Source organism: Notamacropus eugenii, chromosome 5, assembly GCF_028372415.1.
Source record: "Notamacropus eugenii isolate mMacEug1 chromosome 5, mMacEug1.pri_v2, whole genome shotgun sequence".
Lineage (NCBI taxonomy): Eukaryota > Metazoa > Chordata > Mammalia > Diprotodontia > Macropodidae > Notamacropus > Notamacropus eugenii.
In genome coordinates, this window is record NC_092876.1 from 425,529,017 (window position 1) to 425,541,821 (window position 12,805).

At 36.2% G+C, this 12,805-nt stretch overlaps 1 protein-coding gene across 17 annotated transcripts in view; it reads right to left on the reverse strand.

The window, feature by feature from the left end:
* Positions 1-12,805, reverse strand: part of ITSN1 (intersectin 1) — a 279,156-nt gene that overhangs the window by 183,528 nt on the left and 82,823 nt on the right. For all 17 annotated transcript variants that reach the window (XR_011968537.1, XM_072616851.1, XM_072616849.1 and 14 more), the window contains 3 exons: positions 11,411-11,511; positions 7,174-7,237; positions 2,064-2,201 (listed from right to left, as the gene is read on the reverse strand). Coding sequence is in view for 16 of the 17 variants with exons in the window: in XM_072616851.1 (XP_072472952.1) it covers positions 2,064-2,201; positions 7,174-7,237; positions 11,411-11,511 (303 nt within the window). In the remaining variant the exon portion in view is untranslated. The remainder of the gene's footprint in view (positions 1-2,063; positions 2,202-7,173; positions 7,238-11,410; positions 11,512-12,805) is intronic.

Consider the following 12,805-nt stretch of genomic DNA (forward strand, 5'->3'; position numbering starts at 1 on the left):
ACTTTCCAGTTGGTGGGGGGAAAAAAATGTGCACTGCACAGTCAAAAAAGGTGTCAAATCACAACTCTAACCCACATAAGAAGTTTAGAATTTCAATGAAAATGAAACTACAAACACTGAATCAGTGCATTATCCGCCTACTGACCTTCCTTATTATTTGATATATTATCACTGTAGCACTAAGGAAGATGGCTAAAAACATCCTGGAAAAAAGATTTTTCTAGCATATTTGGAAAGGTTACTTAAAAAAAATACAAAATGTTAACTTGGAAAGTCACACTGAAAGGATTATTAGAATCAGAAATTTTTCAGAGACTCTAATTCTCACTGTGTTTTTACTCTACCCTTTGTACTAATTTATGCAATGAATGTAGTAAAAGAATTAATCTACATTTTGGAGGAGGAGAGCGAACAATAGTTTCTTACTTGTAATTCATTAACTCATTTTCACATAAATTTTTGGTAAGAAATAAAGTAGAAAAATTACAACAAAAGAGCCAAGGTATTTTGTAGAACAAGATTGTTATGGATTAATGTAGGACCTACAACAACTAGGATTTATTATAAATTTGCATTCACTTCTCACAACAAAATATAAGGATGAAAATAATAAGAGCTCACATTTATAGAGTTGATAAATGCTTGTTTAACCTAATTTACCCTGGGTAAATCATTCTACCTCTCCGAGCTTTAGTTACCTCATCTGTAAAATGGGGATAACAGCAGCACCTGCCTCCCAAGGTTCTTGTGAGGATGAGATGAGATCACACGTAAAATGCCTTACAAACCTTAAAGCATTATAAAAATGCTAGTTATTACCATATCACGCTTTAAAGTTTATAAACTACTTTGTCTATGTCATCTCATCTGAGTCTCCTAAGAACCCAGTGAGGTAGGTATTATTATTGTCACTACAGATGAGGAAACTGAGACTGACAGAGGCTAAGTGATTTGCCCACAGTCAATTCAGTTCAGCACACATTTTTAAGCACTTGTAATATGCTGAGGATCCAAAGACTAAAATGAAATAGTCATTATTCTATTGGAAGGAAAGAACATGCACACAGATTAACACAAACAGAAAGGTATTTTGAGAAGGAGAGAGTCCTAACAACAGTGGAAAGCAAGAAAGGCCCTATACACTGGCTTTAAGTGACACTTAAGCTGAGCCCTGAACAGAAGTAGGGGTTCCAAGCAAAGAGAAAAGGGAAAGCATTTCAGGTACTTCTAGACAAAATTAGTAGTGAAACAATTATAAGGAAAGTGAATTACAGTGAAATTCCTACACAAAGGCAGAGATAAGAGACAGAATGTCACATATGAGGTACAGAAAGAAGTCCAATTTGGGAGGACTGTCGAGAATGTAAAGGAGAAATGTCAAATCAGTCCGGAAAGAAAAGCTGGAGCCAGAATGTGAAGGGATTTAATTGACAAAGTAGTATTTTATCTTAGAAGCAACAGGAAGCCAGAAGAGCTTTCTGAACAGAGCAGCAACATGTTTAGGACTGTGATTTAGGAATATATAATTCGGCAGCTCTGTGGGTTTGGATTAGAAAAGGGAGAGCTGACTGTAGGTCCATTAGTAAGGAACCTATTACAGCTGTCCAGTGGAAAGGTGATGAAGGTTTGACCTATGGTGGCTATTGTATGAATGGAGAGAAGGCAGGGACTCAAAAGAGATTAGGGCTTGAAATAATAGATCAAGAGAGAAAGACAGGGCAATATTTGGAAGAGATATGCATGGTGATGAAACTGTATGGGAGCTTATGCAGTCCTCAAGAAAGAGAACGTAGAGCAAGAGAAGAAGACCTAGGATAACTTGAAAGGGGAAAGACATGGATGTCACACAGCTAGCATCTGACGTAGGGTTTGCACTCAGTGCTTACTAACTTCCAGTCCAGGACCCTGTCCACTACTCCATGCTGACTCCAAACAGTATAGAAAGTCTCAGCAAGGTCAAGGGGGATGAGAACTGAGAAAACACCATTGAAAGTAGCAATTATTAAAAATTATTCTTAAGTAGCAAAGTCTGAAACACAGAAAGAGAGCCATAGTGTTCTTACCTAAACGAAGGAGGAATATATTCTGGAGGCAGTACTGGTGGGAGGGGCTGGCCAGACATGGCCACATCAATTAAGTGCATTGCCAGAATAAATTCTTCTGCAGTTAGTTTTCCATCTTGATCAATATCTGAAAGATTCCTATTGAACAAAACATTAAAAGTGTCCTCATTACAATCTTATATTAAAACTCAGTGACTTTTTAGTATCACAAAAAAAAAAAACAAACCACCTTCTTATTTTTACCTTCAATACCAACATGTGAAATTAAAACTCAATGTATTTGGGTCTTACATTTTGGATATTCTCAAATACTATAAGAATATATTTGAAAATATTCCCCATCAAAGGCATTCCTAAAGATTCAAATGTCTTTTCTCCCAATCATTTCTATGCCTTTCTTCTTGAAGAAAACACTGTCAGGCTACTGAGAGACAACATAGTGTAGTGGACAGAGATCTGTACTGGGAGTCAGATCAGTCTAGTATCAAATCCTGCCACGGACACTTACCAGACAGGGCTACTGTAAGGCAAAAAAAAAAAGTGTGTATATGTGCGTGTGTGTGTGTGTGTAAGAAATGTCTATATGTCCATGTATATGTACACACAAATGTCTGTATGTGCGTATACACTGTATACTTATTTATTATAGATATATACAAAATGCATAGATCTCATATCTAGCATATGATATATATTATGCACTGTATATATTTTATATACATATATCTAATGTATTCTATATTAAACATAATACATATTATACATAATATATAATGTATATGTCTCTTGCATATATTATATATGTGTATAAAATATATATGATGTCTTATATAACATAATGTGTGTACAATTATGTCTTTTGTATATATGCATTTTATATATTTTTTTTTCACCTTACAATTAGCTCCATGGGACTGGTAAGCAGCTATTATTGTCTCTCTTTTACATATGATAAAGCTGATATACACAACACACACACACATACACAATCTCTCAATATATACGTATAAATATACAAACATTACAGTACTAAATAATAGTTACTAGTACTATTACTGTTATTAGTATTGTATTCAAGCCTTTGGCAGTCTAATACTGACCCAAAATTTCCAACACTTTTTTGCCATTCATTTCTTTATCTTTATTCCCCTTCAAAGCATTTTCCCTCTCAGCCAAACTGTCTAACATTTCTTAAATTCAGCTTTCTTATCATCTCCTTCCAAGGCTTTGCAAAGGCTCTCCCTATTGCTATGAATGTATCCCCTGCCCTCTTCCACCTCTCCAAATTCTTAGCTTCCTTCAAGATTCAACTCAAGTGCCACATCCTATGGAAGTCTTTCCTGAGCCCCTTCATTTCTCCACCACCCCCAATGTCACTACTGTCCACCTCATCAGATTATCTTTCTTGTCATTTCTCTGTGCAAATATTGTGTGTCTCCAGTAGAACGCAAGCTCTGTTGTTCACTGTGGCTTTGGAACTCTAGTGCCTTTAGATAGCAGGGACTCAAACGCTTCCTAAACTGAAATGAATTCACATTGAAGTCACCAATGACCAGTGTCCATACTGACATGGTTGGGAGGAGCTGGTCAAGTTCCTAACACCTCCTTCATTCTGTACCATAGGTATTGGCCTATAAGGTAAACCTGTCCTCATAATGATCATGTCTGTTTACATTCATCATGAATACTGCAAGGTGGGATGAACAACTAACTGTAGCACAAAATGATGTTTCTAACTTTGGGTGTACAAGGAAATCAGATTCTAAGTGAGGAAATCCTTATGAAATTTTCTATTTAACCACAACTTCTTTATTAATTAATCAACAAGCATTTATTAAGTACCTACTAGGTGCCATCCAAAGTGCCTCTGTGGATACAAGTACAAAGAACAGAACCTTCTTACAATGAGCTTACATTCTAATAAGATAGGACACATTCATTAAAAGTATATATTACATAAATATAAAGGTAATAAATACAAATATATATAAAGCAGGTAAATACAAGATAGTTTAGGAGGGAGGGCCCTAGTAGTTGGGAAGATCAGGAAAGATTTCATGCATAAAATAGTTAGAGGCTAGAAAGATAGTTTGAAGCCAGACTATAATAGGGTGTTAAAAACTAAACAGAGGAGCTTCTATTTTGTTGAAGAGGCAACAGGAAGCCACTGGAGTTGGTAGAGGAGAGTCAGATGATCAGATCAGATAAAGATCAGCAATTCTGAGATTCTACTTCACAGCCAGGAAACTGACAATGATGAGAAAAGACAGATCAAATCAGATTTAAGAAAAGTTACTTTGGCAGCATTGTGTAGGATGGACTATAGTGGTGAGAGACTTAGATGCAGAGACACTTAAGTAATAGGTTGTTGCTCATGAGGATCTGAACAGGATGGCAGCTACATGAATGGAGAGAAGAGGTTGAACCTGAGAGATGCTGTCTGTGAAGGCAGAAACATCAAGGTTTGGCAACTAATTGGTGAGGTGAGGAGCCAAGGTTAGAAAACTGAGAGAGTCAAAGGATGGTGATTCTTCTGACAGAAACAGGGAAGTCCAGGAGAGGGGAGAAATACCTGAGTTCTGTTTTAGACACGTTCAGTTTAAGTTATTTCCAGGCTATTATGTTTGACATTTCCAAAGGCAACTAACTAATGATGTCTTCATGTCTTCTAGTTTCATTCAGGATGAATATAAATATGGATATGCTTCAAATCTTCTAGTAACAGATCAATTTGCAGAGTCACATATAGAGGATCAAGTGTTAATATTGACAGCTAGCCTAAAATCTGTATGATTCTGGGCATAGTTAGCCCCCCTTTTTCTGCTGTTTTGTCACAGCCACTCCAGAACACACAACGAAACAATAAATTACATACAATCATAAAATCAGAGATATAGATCGTTTAGAGCTGAAAGAGATTTCAGGTCATATAGTCTCATTCCCCTTCATTTTATTTTTAAAACATTTACTCATTTCTAAAAATATCTCCTCTCCTCCCAAGCCCAATGAGCTCTTTTAACAACAACCAAAACACAAGTCAGCAAAACTAATGCAACAACTATGTCTGACTGTATTGACTATACACAAAATATCCCACACCCACAGTCCCATTTCTATAATGAAAAGAAGTTGGTGCATTTTTTTCAATTCTTTTCCAGGTGCAAGCTCAGTTGTTATCATAATTACACAGCATTCAATTTCATTTTTTTCATATATGCATTGTTACAGTTATCATGTAGCCTTTCTTCTGAATCAGTTCATGTAACTTTTCCCATTCTTCTCTTAATTCAGCCAATCCATAGTTACTCACAGGGCACTGAGAACATTTCGCTATACTACTGTTCCATAATTTGTTTAGCCATTCCCTAACTGATGGCCATCTACTTTTGCTTCCGGGTCTTTGTAACTGTGAATATTTTGGTGTACATGTGACGCTTCTGCCTCTGACATCTTTAAGGTATATGCCAAGCAATGGAATCTCTGAGTCAAAGGGCATAGATATTTAATTTAGTTTTTTCTTAGCATAGTTACAAATTGCCTTACAGAGCAGTTATTCCAATTCATACTTCTACCAATCATTTTAGAGTACACATCTTCCTATAGCTCCTCTAACACAGGCTATTTCTGTCTTTTCTCATCATTGTCAGTTTCCTGGCTGTGAAGTAGAATCTCAGAATTGCTGATTTTTATCCCTCTTATTATTGATGATTTGGAGTGTGCTTTCATGTAGTTATTAATAGTTTGCAAGTCTTACTTTGAGAATTGTTTGTTCTTATCCTTTGACATTTATCTATTGGTGAATGACTTGTTCTTCCAAGCCTCCCCTGCTGCTCAGCCCAGCATACTCTTCACTATACCAAAGTCCTTTCTCAGGAATGTTAAGGGACCTACAGAAAGGTATGCAGCAAGTGGGACCCCTATAGAGGATGTATATATGGAAGGAGAGGAACCAGAAGCAGACAGGATCTATGATTCCTCCTGCCTTAAGAAGGCTGATCCACTATGATGAGACCATAATGCTCTAAAATTGTATTTGTAATGTCACCACCATTTGTTAATTTTTAGAAGTGAAATTTCACAATGACTACAAACAGATTGATGACTATAGTAAAGTATTGCAGTTCCAAGTGTCTAAATGACAAAACAGTTGAAGAACAATGCACAGCAAGTGCCAGGTTTACGTTAATGGGTAGTCACCCATTCAAACAAGATTCAAACAAAGAGAACGCTACATTGCGACACTGAACTATCTCTATGCCATAAATCAAGAACACTTTGCTTCACTCTCCAGCTGCTTCTGGAACACCAAATTGATTTTAAAATCATATTAGGTTTTTATTATATGTAAACTTTGTAATTGATTTGTCCCCAGGCACCCATTTTAAAGGGAGGCAGAGCCATTTATGAAAAGGCATGCTCTTGCCTTCTCTCCCTAAATGCCTTCCGGCTCTAACACTAGCACTACTTTAGCTAAGGCAGGTAAGTGGGCAAGAAAGACACAGCCCTCTCTGCATGACTGGTACGATATATTTGTTAGAAGAATGATACCATAATATTCTTACATTCCTTTGGAACAGAGGCAAGAATGTTGTAATACAATTCTAAAAGTACGCCCCTACAAAGTCTGAGGGGGCCTGGGCTTCAGTAGCCTTCAATAGCAAGTTATGAGTCCCCACTTATGTATAAGTAGCTCAGGCTTCTGAGGCTTGAGTATATAATGGCTATAATAGGATTAATAACAGGAGTCTTTAGTTTTTTATCATTGATACCCTCAAGAAGCAAGTGACTGGAGTTTGACCCAAAATAGTACAAACCAAATTAATGTCCACTATAGGAAATTAACCTTGGGTATACAAAAATGACCTATTCAGCACATAGGCTCATATGACAGATTCTATTTCCACGTACAAGTCACTGCAGGAACTACGTATTTCAATCATCCCTAACACAGGAATCTCACTGATTAATATCCATTTGAAAAACAAGATGATAAGAAACCAAAAACACTATTTGAATTTCAGCACATTCTCTATCTAAGCCCCACAAAAGGTTAATCTAAAATACTTCTGAGAGTAACTGTATCTGAGAATAAACACTTTCAATTTCTTACCATATTGTAGCCAGCTGAGTCTGTGGTAAACTTGATTGCATAAGAATAGTTCTTGCTTGAGGACCTAACAGATAACAGGAAAAGTCAGTAGGATGAATCAGTGGTTGTTCACTTTAGGCAAAAATCAGTGCTCTGTATATTGATACCACTGAGTTTTATTTGAACCGATTAGAATCATTTTAGTATATATACTAGGAAACAGGACAGAAAAGTAATCAAATATCAGTAAAATGGAATAAATGACTACAAAGAAGAATGGACATGTCAGTTTTAAAAGTTTAGAATTTAAAAATTTAACCTATCCTTTTGTTGGTCAAAACTCTGACATTCTATTATCTAAATATAGTCTCCTATTATTCTATCTATCCCTATACCTTACTTGTCCTAAACCTATTCTTTAGGTTTCTCAAGATTTCCAATTCCTCTACCCCACTCCTCGATATTTTCTCAGGCCATTATTCCAGTTCTGATTTCACTTTTCTCTCTTTCCAATCACAACCCTACAGTTAAACAATTCAACTCCAGATAGTCCTTTCTCAAATTCTTTGGCCTCTTAGTCTATTAAAATTCATCCCTTGCCAAACCCCAGCCCTGGATTACAACCAGTCATTTGTCTCATCCACTCCTACTGCAGAAAAATAAAGATTAAAAATCATAAAACCATACTGACTGGTACACCATAAATTTGTTATACCATTTCAACTGGGCCCTCATTATAGATAGATGATCCTAATATTTCTAATTGAATACCTACTTCACAATCACAAAAGCTACTTCAATCCTTTTCTTCTTTCATCAAAATTCTCACACTTACCCCTCTCTACACCCTCTCAGGTGACCGCTTCCTTCTTACTTTAGTGGGAAAAATGAGGCCATTCTTCTTTTCCCCTTCTCTTCATCTCAAAGTTTCTTGATATCATTCACTACTCTCTCTCTCTCTCTCTCTCTCTCTCTCTCTCTCTCTCTCTCTCTCTCCTCCTTTCCCTCCAGTCTCTTGTACTAAAGAGGCCCTTCTCCTTGTCATCATCAACCCCTCTGTACATGCTTCTGGTGCCATCCCTTTTCATCTTTTCCAACAGAGTATCCACTCTCTCACTTTAATCTCTCCTAACTATTTCACCACTGCCTTCAAATGTGCCCATCTTCCCAACTTAAATAAAAACCCTCCCTAGACCTGACCATTCTCTCAAGCTATCATCTTCTCCCTTTCCTCTATTTCTCAGACAAATCTCTAGAAAAAGATGTCTGCCTTGTTGTCTCTATCACTTCTCCTTTAATTTAATCTTCTGTAATTTAATTTTCTGTAAGCTCATCACATAACTCAAATGTTTTTCTCCAAAGTTGTTAATGATCTCTTAACTACTAAATCTAATTTTCTCAGTCCTCATTCTTCTTCACCCATATGCTTCATTTTATCCTGCTGATTATCCTACCCTCCTGGATACTTTCTCCCTTCTAAGTTTTCATGATTCTACTCTCCCCTGGTTATCCTACCTGTCTTGACCACTCTTTCTCCAATCTCCTTGGCTGACTCATTGTCATTATCCCTCAAGACTCAAATGTCGAGGCTTCATCAGCTACCAAACATTTAATCATCATCTCTATGCAGATATCTACCCAGCCTGTTCCAATCTCTCCTCTGAACTGCAGTCCCACATCAACATTTGGGTATTTCATTTTGGATTTCCTGGAGATATCTGAAACTCACTATGTGAAGAAAAGAAAAAAAGGACTCACTACCTTTCCATCAAAATCCCTATTCCAAATTTATACCTGTTGAAAACACCACCATCCTTCCAATCCCTCACATACTCAACTCCTCACTTTCATTCATCTCAAATACCCAAGAAATGGCAAAATTTCAACATTGCTACCTCAACAATATCTCCCCTATGGAATCACTTCTTTCCATTCAGATAGTCACCACAATAGTTCAGGACTGTAACACCACTTTCGTGGACAACCACAATGGCCTCCTAACTGCTCTCCCTGCCTCACAGCTTTCCCATTCCAATCTCCTTGACACATTACTATGAAACTGATTTTCCTTAAGTTTAGATCTTGCCACATCACTCTCACCAGGACAATTGCAATGATTTCTCTGCTGATTTCCCTACTTAAAGTCTCTATCCACAATAATCAATTCTCCATATATAGCTGCCAAAAAGATTTTCCTTAAGTACACCCTCCTTGATAAACTATAGTGATTTCCTGAGACCAAATATAACCTCTGTTTAGTTTTTAAAGTCCTTAACAACCTGGCCCTAACCTGTCTTTCTACCTTCACTGTACCATTTCTGAATTCTGGGATCCATCCACAGTGGTCTTCTATCTGTTTCTTGAGGCACACAATCTCCTTTCTCCATGCCTCTGCACTGGTTATCACCCATGCCTGATAAATCCCTCACTTCCTTTAAGAAATCAGCTCAGGTACCACCTTGTACATGAAGCCTTTCCCTATATCCTCTCCATATTTATTCCATAAACATTTATATATCTTTATATGTTATACATACATAGATATATACATATACATACACACACATGCACACACACGTATATGTTGTTTCCCTAATTAGAATGACTGCAGACATTGTTTCATTCTTGGTATTTGTATCCTCAGAAGCTGTCATAATAAGCACTTAATAAATGCCTTACTTAGCCAAAATCTGTTATATAGTGATAACAGATCGATAATTGATCTAGATACTCAGAAATCCCTTAGGTAGAAAATTAAGGTTTCTTTCCTATAGCATGCATGTAAAAGGTTAATAGCCAGCTCTTAAATAGCACACAGTTTTTAAGGACTGGAATCCTTATTAGTTATTAATTTACTGGTTCTTCTTAGCTATTCACTAAAATTACAGAGTTGTTGATTTTTTTCCTAAAGCAAAGTAAATGTAAGTTTGCATGCAGAAGTAGATTACTATGGATGTACTAGAGGAGGAAGAGAAGTAAGCAGACCTCTTACGAATCTATCAGAAACTGGTCCAGTGATTTTGGAGAACAAGTTGGAACTAAGTCCAAAGGGCTATATAACTTTGCATACCCATCAATACCACTACTAGGTCTGTACACCAAAGAGATAAAAAGGCAATAGGACCATATGTACAAAATATTTATAGCAAACTTTTTGTGATGGCAAAGCACTGGAAATTGAGGAGATGGCCATTAATTGAGGAATGGCTGAATAAGTTTATAGCACATGATTGTGATGAATACTATTGCACTGTAAGAAATGACAGAGATGGTTTCAGAAAAACCTGGAAAGACTTATCTGAGCTGATTCAAAGTGAAGTGAGCAGAACCAGGAGAACATTATACACAATAGCAGTGACAGTGCACAAGGACTGTTTTTCATGGTGCAAAAAGCCATCCACATTCAGAGAAAGAACTATGGAGTCAGAGCACAGAATAATGCATCTATTTTCTCCTCTGTTATGTTTTGTTTTATTTTTCTCATGTTTCTCCCATTCTTTTAAATTCTTCTGTGCAACATGATAAATGTGAAAATGTGTTTAATAGGAATGTATGTGTAGAACCCATATAATACTGCATATTGTCTTGGGGAAGGAGGCAGGGGAAGAGGAGGAGGAGAAAATTTGGAATTTATGGAAGTGACTGTTCAAAACTGAAAACAAATTAATAAATTTTGGGGAAAAAATTTTTAAAAATTTATTTCCTTTATATTTAATTCCATAATTAGATAATTCTCTTTTTCTCTAAGCATTTTTGCGATTGATAAAAATTTACTTTAAATAATATATTAATAGCATACTTTAAAAGCTTTCTAGGTAGTACTGGAAACCTCCTGCAATCAAAATGAGATTGCAGGCATGTGTAAAGGCACTTGGAAAACTTTAATAAAGGTTTCAAAACTTTAAAAAAAAGCTTCCTTAAAAAAAAGGAAAATATGCTATGTCACTTATTATAATTCTTACTTCCTCCGCTCCTAAAGAATAGAACTTTTGCCATGGAGAGCCTGTTATGGGGTACAGCAGTACATTAGCTGAGCATTCCCCACAGATAAACAGAAACAAGGCAGAAAGAGAAGGAAAGTATTGTTCGAAAACAGACAAATTTAGAAAAGTACTTTAGCAAAGCTGTTTGTTTTTTTAATTCTGTTGAAAGTTTTTGAACAGAAAATATAGCATTTCCATGATAGAGCAAAGGATGAAACTTAAAAACAGAGCCCATTTTTCAAAATGAATTTTCATACATTAGCCCATCCAAATACCTGTTAGATGTCCACTCATTGTTTTGTCGTGGCTATTGAACAGTTGCCTATATTTCAGTCTGGATGACTGAGGGACAGCCCATTCTGCCACAGTAGAGGCACTGAAAGAAGAATATTAAAAAATAACAATTAGTCTATGTCTATGATTTCCCTTTGCTTAAACTGCCTTTACAAAGCAGTGGTTTTCATGTTATTTATTCTCGTATCTATTAATTTTCTATTTCAATATGCATATTTACCAAAAAAGATAAATCTATTTACTTTTCACACAGACATAAATGCAGTCCAAGCGGTCATTCCAGCATAAAGTAAGAAGCGTCAGCCTCTGAAGGCACCTACGTTATTTTTTCACACACCAAAAATAAAAACACATTTCTTATTAAAGGCAAATGATAAGATGTCGTTCTGAGAGGTTTAAATTCCAACCAAGGGATATAGAGTGGATCTCAGATGTCCTTGCTGGGACTCGGGGTAAGGAAACCCCCTCTACCAAGACAGATCAGCCCCTTCTCTAACACCTAAAGAGTCTTAGAGAGCTGCCTACTGCACTGAGAAGTTAATCAACATGCCCAGGATGTGTCAGAGGCAGGGCACACTGGCTTCAAGGCTGGCTATAAGCATCACTGAAGACCTTTACAGATGAGGAACCAAACAGTCTAATAGTCACAAGGCAAATCAATGGCACAAAAAAAAATAAACAGATGAATGGAAACTCAGTGATGACCATTCTCTTGCCAATGTGTCTTGATGCAGACCTGAAGAAAATCCCTTTCCAGGTTTCAATTTGGATCTAGATCTATTTAGGAATTGGTTACTTAAATGATACTACCCACAGAATGCCAAATTACTTTTGATAGTGACACTTTGGTAGTAGGAGCTGAACACAGACTATTATAGATACCATAGCAATCTAAAGTAACTTTCTATTTAAGAATAATGATGACACATTACTGTAGATGTGGGTTACAACGAATACTTCATCAAGATATTTCTCTTCATTCTACTGTTAATGGCTAATTTCCATGTTACTTTGCAAAAGTTAAAGCCACTAGAAGCTCAGCCTATCAATTTTAAATACTGTTCTCTACATTAGATTTTTATATACAACAGCAAATATTCTGGCAGCTGAAAAATGTCTTTGTAAATTCAACAACTCCAAATAACAAATAAATAATAGATTTTTTTCTAATACAACTATAAAGTGCTTTATAATAGTTACTATAAGGCTTTCCCACAAACATATATTCATTCATACTAAATAATTAATTTCTGAAAAGATGACAAAAGTTTACAATAAATTCTTTAAATGGGGGAAAAACTTACATGGAAGACTCCAACTGTGAATTCTGCTGCAATAATTCCCTCATTTTAAATAAGCTAATATTCTGCTAACTT